This window comes from Anser cygnoides, chromosome 29, assembly GCF_040182565.1.
Source record: "Anser cygnoides isolate HZ-2024a breed goose chromosome 29, Taihu_goose_T2T_genome, whole genome shotgun sequence".
Lineage (NCBI taxonomy): Eukaryota > Metazoa > Chordata > Aves > Anseriformes > Anatidae > Anser > Anser cygnoides.
Genome location: NC_089901.1, coordinates 717,073 through 740,962, shown reverse-complemented (window position 1 = coordinate 740,962; position 23,890 = coordinate 717,073). Strand labels below are relative to the sequence as shown.

Sequence of the window (23,890 nt, the reverse complement as noted above, 5' to 3'; positions counted from 1 at the left end):
AGAAGCAGCCCAAGGGGTGGTGCTGCTTGTGAGGACATGTTTGTGCCAGCCGCCTGAGTGGGCAGCAGCTGTGTGGAGTCAAGGGGAGGCCAGAAAGTGCATGCCAAGAGTGCTCCTGCCAGCAGAGACAAGGCCGGGTCCAAGGACAAGGGGAGAGGCAGGCCCAGGGCAGGGGTCTGCAAGGGCCATGCTGAGCTCGCTGCCCCTGCAGCAGCCACACTGGCCCTCAGCAGATGTTCTGGCCAGCACACACTGGGAGGTCCTGGCGTGCATCAGAGAGCAGCAAGGAGGGCGCTGGATAGGGCCAGGGTGAGATGGGTGGTAGAGCCCCATGCAAGGGCTGGCTGGGGGTCCCCTCTGCTGCAGCCACTGCATGGAGCATGGCAGGAGGAGGGCAGGCAGGGCTTGTGGCCACAGTGCAGAGCCTGGTCCTGGACGCTCCATGACCATCTTGCAGGTCCTGGCAGGCTGGGGTGAGGGGACGAATGCCCTGGGCCCCCTTCCTGCTCTGCCCAGGCTAGCAAGGGCCCAGAGCGGCCTCCTCTCCCCTGCCCCTGTGACTCTGGGCTCCCTTTGCGCAGCCCTAGCTCTGCAGCACCAAGCCCTGCTGGGAGCCCTCCCCTGCATGCTCCCACCGCTCCCTGACACTGCTGTTGCCCTCTGCCACGCACTGCCCAGCCCAGCCCATCCCTTGCTCACCTCTCCCCACCTCCCTGCCCTTGCCTGGTCAGCCAGTCTTGGTCCTTTCCACTTGTTCACTGAAGGCCTCTGAGACCTTTGTGCTGAGGCCTTGCTGTCTGTCCTGGCATTGCAGAGCTCCCATCAGCCCATGCATCCTTTGGCTTAGCTTTACTGTGAAAATCCACTCACTGCCCACCCAACACAAGGCAAATGGATCCCCTAGAAAACCCTTAGGATATCTTGGAGGCTCCTGATACCTTCTTGATGCCAGCAGCCCTGTGACATGTCAGACAGTTCCAGGAAGCTGCTTCTTGACTGATCAGGGTGTCCAGGGGCACTGGGAAACTGCCAGTGACGACTCAGTCCATCCCTGATTCCCTCACCCAGCACCCCATCCCCTCATGCCCCTGTGCCCAGGTGGCACCCAAGCACAAGACTGAGGCCTTGAGACTGGTATTCCCTGAGTGTCTTCTGCACTCCAGTTTGGGAAGAAGAGCCCTGACCACTGAGCAACTTCATTTTACTAACAAGATGCCACTACAGAGGCCAGGTGTCATTTAGGAATAAACACATTTAGAGAAAACCTCTGGGTCACACAGAGGACTAGTCACCTAGAAAAGAGGAATGAAAGCAAACATTTATCTGCAAACAGAATTTTAAAGAATGCTACATCTAAAGGCCACAAATTGCCTGATATTAACTTGAGTAAAACTAGAAAAGTGGGAGAGCCAATTTATTGCTAAGTAAATATTACCACTAAAATCAGTTTCTTCAATGTGCTTTTCAGGTCCTGGTTCCTCATGCTGTAGATGAGGGGGTTCACTGCTGGAGGCACGACGGAGTACAGAACTGCCATCACCATGTCCAAGGATGGGGAGGAAATGGAGGGGGGCTTCAGATAGGCAAACATGGCAGTGCTGACAAACAGGGAGACCACAGCAAGGTGAGGGAGGCATGTGGAAAAGGCTTTGTGCCGGCCCTGCTCAGAGGGGATCCTCAGCACTGCCCTGAAGATCTGCACATAGGACAGCACAATGAAAACAAAACAAACAAAGACTAAAGAAATATTAAACAGAAGTGCCCTGACTTCCCTGAGGTAGTCATCTGAGCAGGAGAGCTTGAGGATGTGGGGGATTTCACAGAAGAATTGGTCCACAGAATTGCCTTGGCAGAGTGGCAGGGAAAATGTATTGGCCGTGTGCAGGACAGCATGGAGAAAGCCACTACCCCAGGCAGCTGCTGCCATCTTGGCACAAGCTCTGCTGCCCAGGAGGCTCCCGTAGTGCAGGGGTTTGCAGATGGCAATGTAGCGGTCGTAGGCCATGACAGTGAGGAGATAATACTCTGCTACAACCAAGAAGATCGAAAAGAAGACTTGTGCAGCACATCCTTGATAGGAAATGGCCCTGGTGTCCCAGAGGGCATTGGCCATGGCTTTGGGGAGAGTGGTGGAGATGCATCCCAGGTCGAGGAGGGCGAGGTTGAGGAGGAAGAAGTACATGGGGGTGTGGAGACGGTGGTCGCAGGCTACGGCGGTGAGGATGAGGCCGTTGCCCAGGAGGGCAGCCAGGTAGATGCCTAGGAAGAGCCCGAAGTGCAGGAGCTGCAGCTCGCGCGTGTCTGTGAATGCCAGGAGGAGGAACTCGCTCACAGAGCTGCTGTTGGGCACCTGCATGGTTCTTGGCTTGGGGTTCTGTCCCAGGGAAACAAAAAAACAACAACAGCAAAAAAGCACAGAAGTTTTATATGAGAAAAGCTTGTTCCATTTCCCTATTAATCCAATGTAATGATTCTTCTCTATCAGGATTACAGTTGGCAGGTCCCTTTCATGCGTCCTTACTGATGCAGCCTGAGGATGTCCCTGTGAATAAGGGATTCTGCTGTGAGCAACACGAGTCAGTCCTGCCCAACAGCAAGAGGTTAAGAGGAACATGGGGTAATATCAGATTCAAATCACCTCCTAATAAAGAGCTTTTCCATATAGTTTCTCACAACTCACCCATCTGCAGAGCAAGGCTGTGGGGAATTATTTTTGTATTTTTTGTCTAGCTGCCCACCCCAATCCTGAGGACTTTTCCTAAGGCAGAAATCCTGGGCATTTCTGCTGCACTCCAAGTGAAAAGCTGTGGATCCTCAGAGGCAAAGGGACTCCCCCTTTAATTCAGAGTGTTCTTTAGAGAGGACAGCCAGTCTGTACATCACAGCTGGTCACAGCTGCGCTGTGCTGGCAGTTGAGATGACATTTGAGATACAGGACCATTGCACTCAGAGGTTCATAGACGCATAGAAACGTAGAATATCACAACCTGGAAGGGACCCAGAAGGATCCTCAAATCCCACCCCTGGATCTGTATATAGGCACCCAAAAGTAGGTCCATACACCTGTGAGGGTTGTCCAAAAGTTTCTGGAATTGTGGTAGCCTCAGTGCTGTGACCACTTCCCTGTGGTAGCTGTTCCAGTGTCTAAGGCACCTGGACACTGCTGGGAGCAAAGGAATCCAGGCTCAAAGTGCACAACCACAGACCCCTCACCCTGCCTCTCTACTCCCCTTCCCCCAAGCACACCAAGAGCTCACTCCATGTGCATGTGAAACCTCCATCCCCAGCCAGCCTGGAATCAAGAATAACAGCAGCACGGCCAGCTGGAGAAGCCAGGAGGAATGGCAGCGTGCTGCTGCCAGGGGAGGCAAGGCCAGAGAGGGACAGACGGGCACTCAGCAGACCCTCCTCTGCTTGCAGCTCTGCCTCATTACAAATGATCTGTGCTCACCTCAAGCCGGCAGACACCTGCCAAAGACAGGGCATGGGGCATCAGAGGGTTTGCAGCTCCTAAAGATAAGCTAGGATAAAACCTGAGAGGACCACAATGATGATGTTGCTGCAGTCTGTGGGCTGGGGTGTGGGAAGGGACTTTTGAAGTTCATTGTTGACATTGATCCCTCACTGCAATGCTCTTGGCGTCTCAGTCTCCTGTACAATCCTGAAAATCCATTGCCATGAAACCTGCCTCACATCCAGTGCAGGAATCTGAAAACACAGAAACAAAAATAAAAGCCTTCACCTTGAAATCAACCAAGCCTAAGTCTTCCTCTTACGTCCTCATAAATGTCATTCTCTAAAAAGCATTGTCTACTCCACATTACAAGTAGAGTAAGAGCCATATGGACAGATTCTATCAGCCATCAGATGTGCCAGCTGTGCCCTTTTGGCAACCTCGTCTTCATCACCGTGCTGCTAGAGACTCACGGTTTCAACAGTCTGCAGATCTGTCCCGCCACACGCTGCCCTCTCTTGTTGCGTTCCTCACTGCCTCCAACCCCTCTCTCCTTCCCTTCTCTCCCCGTGCCACCTGTGGTCAGAGCCCCCAGCCCTGATACGCTGTGCAGAGGAGCTGCTCCTGGGCAGAGCTGTCTCTCTGCAGTGCTGCCCGCTTGCCAGGAGCTCCCCTTGGGCCCTGAAGCCCGGCCCAGCTCAGCAGCACAGCACCCGACCATGGCATCGCTTGCTCTGTGCCATTGGGCTCCCTCGAGGTGTCCCCAAGGCCTCAGGGCTGACAGCTCCTGAGGGCAGCAGGGTCTCTGCTGGGGTGTGGTGTCTGAAGCAGACTGAAGTCATCACCAACTGATCCTCTCTGAACAAAGGGAAGATGGATTTTAGAATTATGATTTCTGCTATTAGAGTGAGGATGTCTACCATGAGTACAAATGACACCCTCCCTTAAAACCATATTCCTCTCCCACGGCGTGGCAGAACACCTCAGCCACGACAGGCAGGGATCATTTCACCTGTCTGAGCTTTCTTCACCATTTCTTTTACAAACTGAGAAAGAAACATCTTGCTCATTGGTGTCCTAACCAGAGAAGGGAGACCAGGATGCTCTAAAATGTATTCCATGAAGAAAGGGGAATGGGACAATATGACATCGTTGGCTGAGTTTCCTCTCCTGTCAATATGGAAGTTCCTCAACCCTTAGACACATCTCTTCTTCCTCTCTCGCATGACCAGTACAGTGACTGGGATGTGGAGCAAACACCTGCAGATGTCCATGGCCTTCTTCTTTGGGGATTTGTCCCCCTTCCACACCTTGTACAGCTCCACCACCCTGTGCCAGATGCTGGCCAGCTTCCTGACTGGGGACAACACTCCCTTTGCTCACAGAGGTGGGAGCACTATCATCTGCACCTTCTGCATGACCAGAGTGCTTCCTGCTGGGGGCCATGTCCTACGGTCAGTCTTAGGCTTTATGCCATCCCTGTTCTCTGCAAGGCTTGTGAAGTGGAAGGTCTGACTCCAGAAGGCAGCTGTACCTTAACCCAAGGGATTTCTCTCATGCACAGAAACCATTTCATTCTTCTCCCAGCTACAGTGCTGTGGTCCCAGTCTCGTGGACCCCTTCTGTGATTTTGCCCCATTTCTGAAGCTCTCCCGCAGTGACACTGTGACACTCAAGACCTTTACTTTCATGACGTGCTTTCTAGATCCAGTCTTCCCCTTCCTGCTCAGTTGGGCATCCTGTGTGTGCTTTAGATCTGCCACCTTGGAGTCTGCTGCAGGCAGAAGGCCTTATCTACCTGCTCCTCTTCCCTCGCTAGTGCCACTGTTTTCTATGACACCATCATCACTGTGTGTGTGAAGCCCCTAACAGCCCTCCTGAGAAGGCTCATCCAAGCTCTTTTTCAAAGAATCATAGATTGGTTTGGCTTGGAAGGGACCTTAGAGATTACCTAATTCCAACCCCCCTGCCATGGGCAGGACAGCTTCCACTAGACCAGGTTGCTCAAAGTCCCATAAAACCTGGTCTTGAACACTTCTAGGGATGGGGCACTTCCACAGCTTCTCTGACAACCTTCTTCTAGTGCCTTACCACTCTCATAGTGAAGAATTTCTTGTATCGAATCTAAATCTACCCTTTTTTACAGAATCACAGAATCGTCTAGGTTGGAAGAGACCTCCAAGATCACCTAGTCCAACCTCTGACCTAACACTAACAAGTCCTCCACTAAACCATATCACTAAGTTCAACATCTAAACATCTCTTAAAGACCTCCAGAGATGGTGACTCAACCACTTCCCTGGGCAGCCCATTCCAATGCCTAACAACCCTTTCGGTAAAGTTCTTCCTAATATCCAACCTAAACCTCCCCTGGCGCAACTTTAGCCCATTCCCCCTCGTCCTGTCACCAGGCACGTGGGAGAATAGACCAACCCCCACCTCTCTACAGCCTCCTTTAAGGTACCTATAGAGAGCGATGAGGTCTCCCCTGAGCCTCCTCTTCTCCAGGCTAAAAAACCCCAGCTCCCTCAGCCACTCCTCGTAAGACTTGTTCTCCAGACCCCTCACCAGCTTCGTTGCCCTCCTCTGGACTCTCAAGCACCTCCATGTCCTTCTTGTAGAGAGGGGCCCAAAACTGAACACAGTACTCGAGGTGCGGCCTCACCAGAGCTGAGTACAGGGGGACAATTACTGCCCTAGCCCTGCTGGCCACACTGCTTCTTATGCAAGCCAGGAAGCTGTTGGCCTTCTTGGCCACCTGAGCACACTGCTGGCTCATATTCAGCTGCCTATCAACCAATACTCCCAGGTCCTTCTCGGCCAGGCAGCTTTCCAACCATTCATCTCCCAGCCTGTAGCTCTGCTTGGGGTTGTTGTGCCCCAGGTGCAGGACCCAGCACTTGGCCTTGTTGAACTTCATTCAGTTGGCCTCAGCCCGTCGGTCCAGCCCATCCAGATCCTCCTGCAGAGCCTTCCTACCCTTGAGCAGATCGACACATGCACCTAACTTGGTGTTATCTGCAAACTTACTGAGGGTGCACTCGATCCCCTCATCCAGATAATCGATAAAGATATTTAAGAGGACTGGCCCCAGTACTGAGCCCTGGGGGATGCCACAAGTGACCGGCCTCCAACTGGATTTGACTCCATTCACCACAACTCTTTGGGCCCAGCTATCCAGGAAGTTTTTAACCCAACGACGCATATGCCAGTCCAAGCCATGAGCAGCCAGTTTCTTGAGGAGAATGCTGTGGGAAACGGTGTCAAAGGCCTTACTGAAATCAAGGTAGACCACGTCCACAGCCTTTCCCTCATCCTCTAAGCGTGTCACTTTGTCATAGAAGGAGATCAGGTTCGTCAAGCAGGACCTGCCTTTCATAAACCCATGTTGACTGGGCCTGATCGCCTGGTTGCCCTGTAAGTGCCGCGTGATGACACTCAAGATAATCTGCTCCATGAGCTTCCCTGGCACTGAGGTCAAACTAACAGGCCTGTAGTTTCCCAGGTCTACCCTCCAGCCCTTCTTGTAGATGGGCATCACGTTTGCTAGCCGCCAGTCAACTGGGACCTCCCCTGATAGCCAGGACTGCCAATAAATGACGGAAAGCGGCTTGGCCAGCTCTTCCGCCAGTTCTCTCAGTACCCTCGGGTGGATCCCATCCGGCCCCATCGACTTGCGTACACCTAAGTGCTGCAGCAGATCACCAACCATTTCCTCGTGGATTATGAGGGCCACGTTCTGCTCCCCATCCCCTTCCACCAGCTCAGGGTACTGAGTATCCAGAGAACAACTGGTTTTGCCACTAAAGACTGAGGCAAAGAAGGCATTAAGCACCTCAGCCTTTTCCTCATCTCTTGTAACTAAGTTTCCCCCTGCATCCAGTAAAGGATGGAGATTCTCCTTAGTCCTCCTTTTTGCGTTGATGTATTTATAAAAACATTTTATGTTATCTTTAATGGCAGTAGCCAGATTGAGCTCCAGATGAGCTTTGGCCTTTCGAATTTTGTCCCTGCACAGCCTCACAACATCCTTAAAGTCCTCCTGAGTGGCCCGCCCTCTTTCCCAAAGATGATAAACCCTCTTTTTTCTCCTAAGCTCAAGCCACAACTCTCTGTTCAGCCAGGCCGGTCTTCTTCCGCGCTGGCTTGTCTTTGGGCACGTGGGGACAGACCGCCCCTGAGCCATTAAGATTTCCTTCTTGAAGAGTGCCCAGCCTTCCTGGACTCTGCCCTTCAGAACCACCTCCCAAGGGACTCTGCCAACCAGTGTCGTGAACAGCTCAAAGTCAGCCCTCTGGAATTCCAAGACAGCGGTTCTACTGATCCCCCTCCTGACTTCACCAAGAATAGAGAACACTAACATTTTGTGGTCACTCTGAACAAGACAGCTCCCAACAACCACATCTCCCACCAGCCCTTCTCTGTTTGTGAACAGAAGGTCTAGTGGGGCTCCGCCCCTGCTAGGCTCACTAACCAGCCGTATCAGGAAGCTATCTTCCACGCTCTCCAGAAACCTCCTAGACTGCTTTCTCTGGGCTGCATTGTGCTTCCAGGATATGTATGGGAAGTTGAAGCCCCCCACAAGAACAAGCGCTGACGATTTCACAACTTCTACCAGCTGCCTGTATAACTCCTCATCAGTCTCCCGATCCTGGTATGGAGGTCTATAACAGAACCCCACCAGGAGGCTTGCCTTGTTGGACTTCCCACTGATCCTAAACCATAGGCACTCAACCTTATCATTCCCAAAGTCAAGTTCCACAACATCAAAACACTCTCTAATATAGAGAGCCCCCGGTGACCCCCAGTGGGCCCCTGGGCGCCCCAGAGGACCCACCCTGGTGACCCCCGGCGGGCTCCTGGGCGCCCCGGAGGACCCACCCCGAAGACCACCTAGAGGCCCTTGGGCGCCTTGGAGGACCCACCCCGGTGACCCCCATCAGGCCCCTGGGTGCCTCCGAGGACCCACCCTGGCAACCCCCGGCGGGCCCCAGGGTGCCCCCGATGACCCACCCCGGTGACCCCCTAGACACCCCTGGGCGCCCCAGAAGACCCACCCCGGTGACCACCGGCAGGCCCCTGGGCGCCCCCGAGGACCTACCCCAGTGACCCTCTAGAGGCCCCCGGGCGCCCCCGAGGACCCACCCCGGCGACCCTCGGCAGGCCCCTGGGCGCTCCCAAAGACCCACGCTGGCGACCCCCATTGAGCCCCCAGGTGCCCCCGAGAACCCACCCCGCAGAACCCCTGCGAGCTCCCAGGCGCCCCAGAGGACCCAACCTGGTGACCCCCATTGAGCCCCCAGGCGCCCCCGAGGACCCACCCCGGCGAACCACTGCGGGCCCCTAGGCACCCCAGAATACTCAAACTGGTGACCCAAGGCGGTCCCCAGTGCGCCTTGGAGGACCCACCCCCGTGACCCCTGGTAGGCCCCTGGGTGCCCCAGAGGACACACCCAGGTGACCCCCTAGAGGTCCCTAGGTGCCCCAGAGGACCCAAACAGGTGATGCCTGGCAAGTCCCCGGGCGCCCAGGAGGACCCACCCCAGTGACCTCTGGCAGGCCCCTTGGTGCCCCGGAGGACCCACCCCGGTGACCCCCGGCGGGCCCCCGGCGCCTCCGAGGACCCACCCCGGTGACCCCCAGCAGGCCCCCGGGCACCCCCGAGGACCCACCCCGGTGAACCACGGCGGGCCCCCGGGCGGCCCGGAATACCCAAACTGGTGACCCCTGGCGGGCCACAGTGTGCCTTGGAGGACCCACCCTAGTTGTGATGTATAAGAAATGTTTGTTCTTTATTTTTCATAGCTATATTAAGAAGGGAACAAAAGGAGTTGCTCAAGCGGCGGTAAGAACCTTGAGACATCCTGCTTGTTGATTTCTCGGATATACGGTTGAAAGAACTTTGTGTAAACAGTACAATTGCCAACCCGATAACCCACTGCCCTATCTTAAGAAAAACTAACATGACCAAATAAGGAGGAGAAACGCTGCAAACTAAGCAGAGGAAGACTACTGCCTTCATCCGCGCGACCACCAGAGGGACAGAGACGACCCCCTAGCAACAATCGACGCTGCCGCAGTACTAGAAAGGGGCCACGTAACTTCAGAAGAACCCGATGATAAAAAGGGACTGCGAAAGGGGGAGGGCGCGCCGTTTGGAGGAGCATGGACTCCCTGGCCGCCCAGCGTTGTTTTGCTTGCTGATCACTTACTCAATAAACTAATTCTTTCTGGCTAAAAGAGTAATTTATAACACCGGTGACCACCGGCAGGCCCCTGGGTGCCTCGGAGGACCCACACCAGTGACCCCCTAGAGACCCCCAGGCACCCCCGAGGACCCACCCCGGTGACCCCCGGCAGGCCCCTGAGCGCCCCCGAGGACCCAGCCCAGTGACTCCTGGCAGGCCCCCGGGCGCCCCCGAGGACAGAACCAGGGAACCCCCGGCGGGCCCCCGGACGCCCCTGAGGACCCACGCAGGTCACCCCTGGCGGCCCCAAGGGTGCCCCCGAGGACCCACCTTGGTGACCCCCGGCAGGCCTCCGGGCGCCCCCGAGGACCCAGCCAGGTGACCCGCGGGGGGCCCCTGTGCGCCCTGGAGGACCCACCCCGGTGACCCCTGGTGGGCCCCCGGGCGCCCTGGAATACCGAAACTGGTGACCCCGGCGGGCCCCAGTGTGCCTTGGAGGACCCACCCCCGTGACCCTCGGCAGGCCCCTGGGCGCCCCGTAGGACACACCCAGGTGACCTCCTAGAGGCCCCTAGGTGCCCCAGAGGACCCGAACAGGTGATGCGCGGCGAGTCCCCGGGCGCCCAGGAGGACCCATCCCAGTGACTCCCAGCGGGATCCCTGGCACCCCCGGGGACCCACCCTGATGACTCCCGGCGGGACCCCGGGCACCACCGAGGACCCACCCTAGTGACTCCCAGTGGGACCCCGGACACCCCGAAGGACCCACTGCGGTGACTCCCGGCGGGACCCCGGGCGCCCCCGAGGACCCACCCCGGTGACCCCCGGCGGGCCCCTGTGCGCCCTGGAGGACCCACCCCGGTGTCCCCTGGTGGGCCCCCGCGTGCCCCCGAGGACCCACCCCGCTGAACCACGGCGGGCCCCTGGGCGCCCTGGAATACCGAAACTGGTGACCCCGGCGGGCCCCAGTGCGCCTTGGAGGACCCACCCCCGTGACCCTCGGCAGGCCCCTGGGCGCCCCGTAGGACACACCCAGGTGACCTCCTAGAGGCCCCTAGGCGCCCCAGAGGACCCGAACAGGTGATGCGCGGCGAGTCCCCGGGCGCCCAGGAGGACCCATCCCGGTGACCCCCTAGAGGCCCCCAGGCGCCCCCGAGGATCCACCTCGGTGACCCCCGGCAGGCCCCTGAGCGCCCCCCAGGACCCACCCTGGTGACCCCAGGCAGGGCCCTGAGCGCCCCCGAGGACCCAGCCTGGTGACTCCCAGCAGGCCCCCGGGCACCCCCGAGGACCGCCCCCAGTGACACCCTAGAGGCCCCCAGGCTCCCCGGAAGACCCACCGCGGTGACACCCTAGAGGCCCCTGAGCGCCCCCGAGGACCCAAACCTTTGACCCCCGGCAGGCTGCCGGGTGCCCCTGAGGAACCACCCTGGTGACCCCCTAGAGGCCCCCAGGAGCCCCGGAAGACCCACCCTGGTGACCCACGGCGGTCCCCCGGGCGCCCCAGAGGACCCACCCCGGTGACCCCCAGAGGGCCCCCGGGTGCCCCCGAGGACCCACTCCGGTGACCTCTGACGGGCCCCTGGGCGCCCCCGAGGACCCACCCTGGTGACCCCTGTCGGGCCCCAGGCGCCCAGGAGGACCCACACCGGTGACCCGCGGCAGTCCCCTGGGCGCCCCGGAGGACACACCCTTCTGAACCCCGGCGTGACCCTTGGGCGCCCCTGAGGACCCATCCCGGTGACCCCCTGCGGGCCACCGGTGGCCCTGAGGACCCATCCCCATAATCCCGGCAGGCCCCCAGGCTCCACGGAAGACCTACCCTGGTGACCCCTGGCGGGCCCCTGTGACTCCCAGCAGGTCCACGGGCACCCTGGAGGACACACCCCGGTGACTCCCAGCGGGATCCCTGGCACCCCCGGGGACCCACCCCGGTGACTCCTGGTGGGACCACGGGAACACCCGAGGACCCACCCAGTGACTCCCAGCGGATCCACGGGCACCCCCGAGGACCCACCGCAGTGAACTCCCGGCGGGACCCCGGGTACCCCCGAGGACCCACCCCGGTGACTCCTGGCAGGACCCTGGGCACCCCGGCGGACCCACCGCGGTTACTCCCGGCGGGACCCCAGGCATCCCTGAGGACCCACCGCGGTGACTCCCAGCAGGTCCACGGGCACCCCTGGGGACACACCCCGTGACTCTCGGCGAGACCCCGGGCACCCTTGAGGACTCACCCCACTGACTCCCGGAGGGACACCGTTCACCCGTGAGGACCCACCCCGGTGACTCCTGGTGGGACCCCGGGCACCCCGGACGACCCACTGCGGTGACTCCTGGCGGGAACCCGGGCAGCCCCGAGGACCCACCCCAATGACTCCTGGCGGGACCCCTGGCACCGCCGAGGACCCACCCCAGTGACTCCCGGCTGGCCCCTATGCGGCCCCGAGGACTAAACCCTGTGATCAGCTACGGGCCTACGGGCGCCCCCGAGGACCCACCCCGGAGACTCCAGAGAGTCCACTAGCACCACAGGGGACCCACACGGGTGACTCCAGAGAGTCCACTTGCACTACTGGGGACCCACCCCGGTGACTCCCGAGAGTCCAGTGGCACAACTGGGAACCACCCCGGCGACTCCCGAGACTCCACTGGTACCACTGGGGACCCACCCCGGTGACTCCAGAGAGTCCACTGGCACCACTGGAGAGCCACACTCGTGACTCCCGAGATTCGAGTGGCACAACGGGGGACCCACCCAGGTTTCTCGAGACAGTCCACTGGCACCACTGGGGACCCACACCGGTGACTCCAGAGAGTCCACTTGCACCACTGGGGACCCACCGCGGAGACTCCACAGAATCCACTTGCACCACGGGGGACACAGCCCGGTGACTCCAGAGAGTCCACTGGCACCACGGGGCACCCACCCTGTTGACTCCCGAGAGTCCACTGGCACCACTGGGGACCCATCCCGGTGACTCCAGAGAGTCCACTTGCACCACTGGGGACCCACCCTGGTGATGCCCGAGAGTCCAGTGGCACAATGGGGGACCCACCCCGGTGACTCCCGAGACTCCACTGGCACCACTGGGGACCCACCCCGGTGACTCCATAGAGTCCACTGGCACCACTGGGGAGCCACACTCGTGACTCCCGACACTCGAGTGGCACAACTGTGGACCCACCCAGGTTTCTCGAGACAGTCCACTGGCACCACTGGGGACCCACACCGGTCACTCCACAGAGTCCACTTGCACCACGGGGGACACAGCCCGGTGACTCCAGAGAGTACACTTGCAGCACAGGGGACCCACCCTGGTGACTCCAGAGAGTACACTGGAACCACGGGGGACCCACCCCGGTGACTCCCGAGAATCCACTGGCACAACTGGGGACCCACCCCTGTGATTCCTGAGAGTGCACTGGCACCATGGGGGACCCACGCCCGTGACTTCAGAGAGACCACTGGCACCAGTGGGGACACACCCCGGTGACTCCAGAGAGTGCACTGGCACCACTGGGGATGCACTGCGGTGACTCCACAGAGTGCACTGGCACCGCTGGGGATGCACTCCAGTGACTCCAGAGAGTGCACTGGCACCACTGGGGATGCACTCCAGTGACTCCAGAGAGTGCACTGGCACCACTGGTGATGCACTTCAGTGACTCCAGAGAGTGCACTGGCACCACTGGGGATGCACCCCGGTGACTCCAGAGAGTGCACTGGCACCACTGGGGATGCACTCCGGTGACTCCAGAGAGTGCCCTGGCACCACTGGGGATGCAACACGGTGACTCCAGAGAGTGCACTGGCACCTCTGGGGATGCACCCCTGTGAGTACAGAGAGTCCACTTGCACCAGTGGGGTTGCACCGCAGTGACTCCAGAGAGTGCACTGGCACCACTGGGGATGCACCCCGGTGACTCCGGAGACTGCACTGGCACCACTGGGGATGCACCCCAGTAACTCCAGAGAGTGTACTGGCACCACTGGGGACGCACTGCGGTGACTCCAGAGAGTGCACTGGCACCACTGGGAATGCACTGCGGTGACTCCAGACAGTGCACTGGCACCACTGGGGATGCAGTCCAGTGACTCCAGAGAGTGCCCTGGCACCACAGGGGACCCACCCCGGTGACTCCAGAGAGTCCACTGGCACCACTGGGGATGCACTCTGGTGACTCCAGAGAGTGCACTGGCACCACTAGGGATTCCCTTCAGTGACTCCAGAGAGTGCACTGGCACCACTGGGGATGCACCCCAGTGACTCCAGAGAGTCCACTGGCACCACTGGGAATGCACTGCGGTGACTCCAGACAGTGCACTGGCACCACTGGGGATGCACCCCGGTGACTCCAGAGAGTGCACTTGCACCACTGGGCATGCACCCTGGTGACTCCAGAGAGTGCACTGGCACCACTGGGGATGCACCCTGGTGACTCCAGACAGTGCCCTGGCACCACTGGGGATGCACCCCGGTGAGTCCAGAGAGTGCACTGGCACCACTGGGGATGCACTGAGGTGGCTCCAGAGAGTGCACTGGCACCACTGGGGATGCACCCCGGTGACTCCAGTGAGTGCACTTGCACCACTGGGGATGCACTGCGATGACTCCATAGAGTGCACTAGCACCACTGGGGATGCACTCCGGTGACTCCAGAGAGTAAACTGGCACCACTGGGGATGCACTGCGGTGACTCCAGAAAGTCCAGTGGAAACATTGGAGATGCAGTCCAGTGACGCCAGACAGTGCACTGGCACCACTGGGGATGCACTGCGGTGATTCCAGAGAGTGCACTGGTAGCACTGGGGATGCACTACAGTGACTCCAGAGAGTCCACTGACACCACTGGGGATGCAGTCCAGTGACTCCAGAGAGTCCACAGGTACTACTGCAGACCCACCGCAGCGATTCCCGAGAGTCCAGTTGCACAACTGGGGACCCACCCCCGTGATTCCAGAGAGTCCAGTGGCACAACTAGGGAACCCAGCACGGAGACTCCAGAGAGTCCACTGGCACCACTGGGGATGCACCCCGGTGACTCCACAGAGTGCACTGGCACCGCTGAGTATGCACTCCGGTGACTCCAGAGAGTGCCCTGGCACCACTGGGGATGCACTCCGGTGACTCCAGAGAGTGCACTGGCACCACTAGGGATTCCCTGCAGTGACTCCAGAGAGTGCACTTGCACCACTGGGGATGCACCCCGGTGACTCCAGAGAGTGCACTGGCACCACTGGGGGTGCACCCCGGTGACTCCAGAGAGTGCCCTGGCACCACTGGGGGTGCACCCCGGTGAGTCCAGAGAGTGCACTGGCACCACTGGGGATGCACCCCGGTGACTCCAGAGAGTGCACTGGCACCACTGGGGATGCACCCCGGTGACTCCAGAGAGTGCCCTGGCACCACTGGGGATGCACCCCGGTGAGTCCAGAGAGTACACTGGCACCACTGGGGATGCACTGCAGTGACTCCAGAGAGTGCACTGGCACCACTGGGGATGCACCCCGGTGACTCCAGAGAGTGCACTGGCACCACTGCGGATGCACCCCGGTGATTCCAGTGAGTGCCCTGGCACCACTGGGGATGTACCCCGGTGACTCCAGAGAGTGCACTGGCACCACTGGGGATGCACAACGGAGACTCCATAGACTGCACTGGCACCACTGGGGATGCACTGCAGTGAGTCCAGAGAGTGCACTGGTACGACTGGGGATGCACTGCAGTGACTCCAGAGACTGCACTGCCACCACTGGAGACCCACCCCGGTGACTCCAGAGAGTCCAGGGCACCACTGGGGACCTAACCTGGTGTCTCCAGAGAGTCCACTTGCACCACAGGAGACCAACCCCGGTGACTCCAGAGAGTGCACTGGAACCACTGGGGATGCGCCCCGGTGAATCCAGAGAGTGCACTGGCAGCACTCGTGATGCACCCCGGTGACTCCAGAGAGTGCACTGGCACCACTGGGGATGCACCACGGTGACTCCAGAGAGTGCACTGGCACCACAGGGGATGCACCCCGGTGACTCCAGAGACTGCACTGGCACCACTGGGGATGCACTGCGGTGACTCCATAGAGTCCAGTGGAAACACTGGGGATGCAGTCCAGTGACGCCAGAGAGTGCACTGGCACCACTGGGGATGCACTGCGGTGACTCCAGAGAGTGCACTGGCAGCACTGGGGATGCACTGCAGTGACTCCAGAGAGTCCACTGGCACTACTGCGGACCCACCCCAGCGATTCCCGAGAGTCCAGTGGCACAACTGGGGACCCACCCCGGTGATTCCAGAGAGTCCACTGGCACCACGGGACACCCACCCCGGTGACTCCAGACAGTCCACTTCCACCACTGGGGACCCACCCCGGGGACTCCAGAGAGTCCACTGGCGCCACGGGGGACCCACTCCGGTGACTCCTGAGTGTCCACTGGCACCAGTGGGGACCCACCCCGGTGACTCCAGAGAGTGCACTGGCACCACTGGGGATGCACTCCGGTGACTCCAGAGAGTGCACTGGCACTTCTGGGGATGCACTCCGGTGACTCCAGAGAGTGCACAGGCACCACTGGGGATGCACCCCGGTGAGTCCAGAGAGTGGACTGGCACCACTGGGGATGCACCCCGGTGAGTCCAGAGAGTGCACTGACACCACTGGGGATGCACGGCGGTGACTCCAGAGAGTGCACTGGCACCACTAGGGATGCACCCGGCTTGAGTACAGAGAGTGCACTGGCACCACTGGAGGTGCACCGCTTTGACTCCAGAGAGTGCACTGGTACCACTGGGGATGCACCCCGGTGAGTCCAGAGAGTGCACTGGCACCACTGGGGATGCACCCATGACTACAGAGAGTGCACTGGCACCACTGGGGATGCACTGCGGTGACTCCAGACAGGGCACTGGCACCACTGGGGATGCACTGCGGTGACTCCAGAGAGTGCACTGGCACCACTGGGGACGCACTGCGGTGACTTCAGAGAGTGCACTGGCACCACTGGGGATGCACTCCATTGACTCTAGAGAGTGCACTGGCACCACTGGGGATGCACTGCGGTGACTCCAGAGAGTGCACTGGCACCACTGGGGATGCACCCGGGTGATTCCAGAGAGTGCACTGGCACCACTGGGGATGCACCGCGGTGACTCCAGAGAGTGCACTGGTACCACTGGGAATGCACCCTGGTGAGTCCAGAGAGTGCACTGGCACCACTGGGGATGCACCCTTGTGACTACAGAGAGTGCCCTGGCACCACTGGGGATGCACCCCGGTGACTCCAGAGAGTGCACTGGCACCACTGGAGATGCACCGCGGTGACTCCAGAGAGTGCACTGGCACCACTGGGGATGCACCCGGGTGAGTCCAGAGAGTGCACTGGCACCACTGGGGATGCACCCGGGAGACTCCAGAGAGTGCACTGGCACCACTGTGGATGCACCTCGGTGAGTCCAGAGAGTGCCCTGGCACCACTGGGGATGCACCCCGGTGACTCCAGAGACTGCACTGGCACCACTGGTGATGCACTGCGGTGACTCCTGAGAGTGCACTGACACCACTGGGGATGCACTGCGGTGACTCCAGACAGGGCACTGGCACCACTGGGGATGCACTGCGGTGACTCCAGAGAGTGCCCTGGCACCACTGGGGATGCACCCCGGTGACTCCAGAGAGTGCCCTGGCACCACTGGGGATGCACTGCGGTGACTCCAGAGAGTGCCCTGGCACCACTGGGGACCCACCCCGGTGACTCCAGAGAGTCCACTGGCAGCACTTGGGACCTACCCCGGAGACTCCAGAGAGTCCACTGGCAGCACTGGGGACCCACCCCGGAGACTCCAGAGAGTCCACTGGCACCATGGGGGACGCATCCCAGTGACTCCAGAGAGTCCACTTGCACCACTGGGGACCCGGCCCAGAGACTCCAGAGAGTCTACTGGCACCACTGGGGAACCACCCCGGTGACTCCTGAGAGTCCACAAGCACCACTGGGGACCCACCCCCGTGACTCCACGAGAAACCACTGGGACCACTGCGGACCCACCCCGGTGATTCCAGAGAGTCCACTTGCACCACGGGGGACCCACACCCGTGACTCCAGAGAGTCCACTGGCACCACGGGACACCCACCCCGGTAACTCTAGAGAGTCCACTTGCACCACTGGGGATGCACTGCGGTGACTCCAGAGAGTCCACTTGCACCACTGGGGATGCACTGCGGTTACTTCAGAGAGTGCACTGGCACCACTGGGGATGCACCGCGGTGACTCCAGAGAGTGCACTGGCACCTCTGGGGATGCACTGCGGAGACTCCAGTTAGTGCACTGGCACCACTGGGGATGCACTGCGGTGACTCCAGAGAGTGCACTGGCACCAATGGGGATGCACTGCGGTGACTCCAGAGATTGCACTGGCACCACTGGGGATGCACCCGGGTGACTCCAGAGAGTACACTGGCAACACTGGGGATGCACCCCGGTGAGTCCAGAGAGCGCACTGGCACCACTGGAGATGCACCGCGGTGACTCCAGACAGTGCACTGGCACCACTGGGGATGCACCCCGTTTGACAACCGAGAGTGCACTGGCACCACAGGGGATGCACTGCGGTGACTCCTGAGAGTGCACTGGCACCACTGGGGATGCAGTGCGGTGACTCCAGAGAGTGCACTGGCTCCACTGGGGATGTACTCCAGTGACTCCAGAGAGTGCACTGGCACCACTGGGGACGCACTGCGGTGACTTCAGAGAGTGCACTGGCACCAGTGGTAATGCAATCCAGTGAATCCAGAGAGGGCACTAGCACCAGTGGGCATGCACCCCGGTGACTCCAGAGAGTGCCCTGGCTCCACTGGGGATGCACTGCGGTGACTCCAGAGAGTGCCCTGGCTCCACTGGGGAAGCACCCCGGTGAGTCCAAAGAGTGCACTGGCACCACTGGGGATGCACCCTGGTGACTCCAGAGAGTGCACTGGCACCACTGGGGATGCACCCCGGTGAGTCCAGAGAGTGCCCTGGCACCACTGGGGATGCACCCCAGTGAGTCCAGAGAGTGCACTGGCACCACTGGGGATGCACTGCAGTGACTACAGAGAGTGCACTTGCAGGACTGGGGATGCACCGCGGTGACTCCAGAGAGTGCACTGGCACGACTGGGGATGCACTGCGGTGACTCCAGAGAGTGCACTGGCACCACTGGGGATGCACCCCGGTGACTCAGGAGACTGCACTGGCACCACTGGGGATGCACCCCGGTGACTCCAGACAGTGCACTGGCACCACTTGGGACGCACCCCGGTGACTCCAGACAGTGCACTGGCACCTATGGGGATGCACTGCGATGACTCCAGAGAGTGCACTGGCACCACTGGGGATGCACTGCGATGACTCCAGAGAGTGCACTGGCACCACTGGGAATGCACTGCGGTGACTTCGGAGAGTGCACTGGCACCACTGGGGATGCACCCCGGTAACTCCAGACAGTGCACTGGCACCACTGGGGATGCACCCCGGTGACTCCAGAGAGTGCACTGGCACCTATGGGGATGCACTGCGATGACTCCAGAGAGTGCACTGGCACCACTGGGGATGCACTGCAGTGAGTCCAGAGAGTGCAGTGGCACCACTGGGGATGCAGTGCAGTGAGTCCAGAGAGTGCACTGGCACCACTGGGGATGCAGTGCAGTGAGTCCAGAGAGTGCACTGGCACCACTGGTGATGCAGTGCAGTGAGTCCAGAGAGTGCACTGGCACCACTGGGGATGCAGTGCAGTGAGTCCGGAGACTGCACTGGCACCAACTGGAGCTGCACTGCAGTGAGTCCAGAGAGTGCACTGGCACCACTGGTGATGCAGTGCAGTGAGTCCAGAGAGTGCACTGGCACCACTGGGGATGCAGTGCAGTGAGTCCGGAGACTGCACTGGCACCAACTGGAGCTGAACTGCAGTGAGTCCAGAGAGTGCACTAGCACCACTGGGGATGCAGTGTAGAGAGTCCAGAGAGTGCACTGGCACCACTGGGGATGCACTGCAGTGAGTACAGAGAGTGCACTGGGAACACTCGGGATGCAGTGCAGTGAGTGCAGAGAGTGCACTGGCATCACTGGGGATGCACTGCAGTGAGTCCAGAGACTGCACAGGCACCCCTGGGGATGCAGTGCAGTGAGTCCAGAGAGTGCACTGGCACCACTGGGGATGCAGTGCAGTGAGTGCAGAGAGTGCACTGGCACCACTGGGGATGCACTGCAGTGACTCTTAAGAGTGCACTGGCACCACTGGGGATGCACTGCAGTGAGTCCAGAGAGTGCACTGGCACCTTGGGGATGCAGTGCAGTGCCTCCAGAGAGTGCATTGGCACCACTGGGGATGCAGTGCAGTGAGTCCAGAGAGTGCACTGGCACCAATGGGGATGCAGTGCAGTGACTCCAGAGAGTGCACTGGCACCACTGGGGATGAAGTGCAGTGAGTCCAGAGAGTGCAATGGTACCACTGGGGATGCAGTGCAGTGAGTCCAGAGAGTGCATTGGCACCACTGGGGATGCAGTGCAGTGAGTCCAGAGAGTGCACTGGCACCACTGGGGATGCAGTGCAGTTGAGTCCAGAGAGTGCACTGGCACCTTGGGGATGCAGTGCAGTGAGTCCAGAGAGTGCACTGGCACCACTGGGGATGCAGTGCAGTGAGTCCAGAGACTGCACTGGCACCACTAGGGATGCACTGCAGTGAGTCCAGAGAGTGCACTGGCACCACTGGGAATGCAGTGCAGTGACTCAGAGAGTGCACTGGCACCACTGGGGATGCACTGCAGTGAGTCCAGATAGTCCACTGGCACCAATAGGGATGCAGTGCAGTGAGTCTAGAGAGTGCACTGGCACCACTGGGGATGCACTGCAGTGAGTCCAGAGAGTGCACTGGCACCACTGGGGATGCAGTGCAGTGAGTCCAGAGAGTGCACTGGCACCACTGGGGATGCAGTGCAGTGAGTCCAGAGAGTGCACTGGCACCAACTGGAGCTGCACTGCAGTGAGTCCTGAGATTGCACTAGCACCACTGGGGATGCAGTGTAGAGAGTCCAGAGAGTGCAGTGGCAGCACGGGGGATGCACTGCAGTGAGTCCAGAGACTGCACTGGCACCTCAGGGGCTGCACTGCAGTGAGTCCAGAGAGTGCACTGGAACCACTGGAGATGCAGTGCAGTGAGTACAGAGAGTGCACTGGGAACACTCGGGATGCAGTGCAGTGAGTCCAGAGACTGCACTGGCAGCACTGGAGCTGCACTGCAGTGAGTCCAAAGATTGCACTGGCACCACTGGGGATGCAGTGCAGTGAGTCCAGAGAGTGCAGTGGCAGCACGGGGGATGCACTGCAGTGAGTCCAGAGACTGCACTGGCACCTCAGGGGCTGCACTGCAGTGAGTCCAGTGAGTGCACTGGCACCACTGGGGATGCACCTCGGTGAGTCCAGAGAGTGCACTGGCACCACTGGGGATGCAGTGCAGTGAGTGCAGAGAGTGCACTGGCACCACTGGTGATGCAGTGCAGTGAGTCCAGAGACTGCACTGGCACCACTGGGGATGCAGTGCAGTGAGTCCAGAGAGTGCACTGGTACCACTGGGGATGCAGTACAGTGAGTCCAGAGAGTGTACTGGCACCTCTGGGGCTTTAGTGCAGTGAGTCGAGAGAGTGCACTGGCACCACTGGGGATGCAGTGCAGTGAGGCCAGAGAGTTCACTGGCACCACTGGGGATGCAGTTCAGTGAGTTCAGAGGGTGCACAGGCACCACTGGGGATACACTGCAGTGAGTCCAGAGAGTGCACTGGCACCACTGGGGATGCAGTGCAGTGAGTCCAGAGACTGCACTGGCACCAACTGGAGCTGCAATGCAGTGAGTCCAGAGAGTGCACTGGCACCACTGGGGATGCAGTGCAGTGAGTCCAGAGAGTGCACTGGCATCAATGGGGATGCACTGCGGTGACTCCAGAGATTGCACTGGCACCACTGGGGATGCACCCGGGTGACTCCAGAGAGTACACTGGAAACACTGGGGATGCACCCCGGTGAGTCCAGAGAGTGCACTGGCACCACTGGAGATGCACCGCGGTGACTCCAGACAGTGCACTGGCACCACTGGGGATGCACCCCGTTTGACAACCGAGAGTGCACTGGCACCACTGGGGATGCACTGCGGTGACTCCTGAGAGTGCACTGGCACCACTGGGGATGCAGTGCGGTGACTCCAGAGAGTACACTGGCTCCACTGGGGATGTACTCCAGTGAGTCCAGAGAGTGCACTGGCACCACTGGGGATGCACTGCGGTGACTTCAGAGAGTGCACTGGCACCAGTGGTAATGCACTCCAGTGAATCCAGAGAGGGCACTAGCACCAGTGGGCATGCACCCCGGTGACTCCAGAGAGTGCCCTGGCTCCACTGGGGTTGCACTGCGGTGACTCCAGTGAGTGCCCTGGCTCCACTGGGGATGCACCCCGGTGAGTCCAAAGAGTGCACTGGCACCAGTGGGGATGCACCGTGGTGACTCCAGAGAGTGCACTGGCACCACTGGGGATGCACCCCGGTGAGTCCAGAGAGTGCCCTGGCACCACTGGGGATGCACCCCGGTGACTCCAGACAGGGCACTGGCACCACTGGGGATGCACCCCGGTGACTCCAGAGAGTGCACTGGCACCACTGGGGATGCACCCCAGTGAGTCCAGAGAGTGCACTGGCACCACTGGGGATGCACTGCAGTGACTACAGAGAGTGCACTTGCAGGACTGGGGATGCACCGCGGTGACTCCAGAGAGTGCACTGGCACGACTGGGGATGCACTGCGGTGACTCCAGAGAGTGCACTGGCACCACTGGGGTTGTACTCCAGTGACTCCAGAGAGTGCCCTGCAACCACGGGGGACGCACTGCGGTGACTTCAGTGAGTGCACTGGCACCACTGGGGATGCACCCCGGTGACTCAGGAGACTGCACTGGCACCACTGGGGATGCACCCCGGTGACTACAGACAGTGCACTGGCACCACTTGGGATGCACCCCGGTGACTCCAGACAGTGCACTGGCACCTGTGGGGATGCACTGCAATGACTCCAGAGAGTGCACTGGCACCACTGGGGATGCACACCGGTGACTCCAGAGAGTGCACTGGCACCACAGGGGATGCACACCGGTGACTCCAGAGAGTGCACTGGCACCACTGGGGATGCACCCCGATGACTCCAGAGAGTGCACTGGCACCACTGGGGATGCACCCCGGTGACTCCAGAGAGTGCACTGGCACCACTGGGGATGCACCCCGGTGATTCCAGCGAGTGCACTGGCACCACTGGGGATGCAGTGCAGTGACTCCAGAGAGTGCACTGGCACCACTGGGGATGAAGTGCAGTGAGTCCAGAGAGTGCACTGGTACCACTGGGGATGCAGTGCAGTGAGTCCAGAGAGTGCATTGGCACCACTGGGGATGCAGTGCAGTGAGTCCAGAGAGTGCACTGGCACCACTGGGGATGCAGTGCAGTTGAGTCCAGAGAGTGCACTGGCACCTTGGGGATGCAGTGCAGTGAGTCCAGAGAGTGCACTGGCAGCACTGGGGATGCAGTGCAGTGAGTCCAGAGACTGCACTGGCACCACTAGGGATGCACTGCAGTGAGTCCAGAGAGTGCACTGGCACCACTGGGAATGCAGTGCAGTGACTCAGAGAGTGCACTGGCACCACTGGGGATGCACTGCAGTGAGTCCAGATAGTCCACTGGCACCAATAGGGATGCAGTGCAGTGAGTCCACAGAGTGCACTGGCACCACTGGGGTTGCACTGCAGTGAGTCCAGAGAGTGCACTGGCACCACTGGGGATGCAGTGCAGTGAGTCCAGAGAGTGCACTGGCACCACTGGGGATGCAGTGCAGTGAGTCCAGAGAGTGCACTGGCACCAACTGGAGCTGCACTGCAGTGAGTCCTGAGATTGCACTAGCACCACTGGGGATGCAGTGTAGAGAGTCCAGAGAGTGCAGTGGCAGCACGGGGGATGCACTGCAGTGAGTCCAGAGACTGCACTGGCACCTCAGGGGCTGCACTGCAGTGAGTCCAGAGAGTGCACTGGAACCACTGGAGATGCAGTGCAGTGAGTACAGAGAGTGCACTGGGAACACTCGGGATGCAGTGCAGTGAGTCCAGAGACTGCACTGGCAGCACTGGAGCTGCACTGCAGTGAGTCCAAAGATTGCACTGGCACCACTGGGGATGCAGTGCAG

General features: G+C 60.0%; 1 protein-coding gene across 1 annotated transcript; it reads right to left on the bottom strand.

Moving 5' to 3' along the window:
* Window positions 1–1,286: 1,286 nt before the first annotated feature.
* Window positions 1,287–2,356, bottom strand: LOC136787348 (olfactory receptor 14J1-like). The gene has a single exon (XM_066984528.1). It carries the CDS (start codon window positions 2,354–2,356, stop codon window positions 1,421–1,423), a length of 936 nt encoding a protein of 311 aa, XP_066840629.1. The 3' UTR covers window positions 1,287–1,420.
* Between the last annotated feature and the right edge of the window lie 21,534 nt (window positions 2,357–23,890).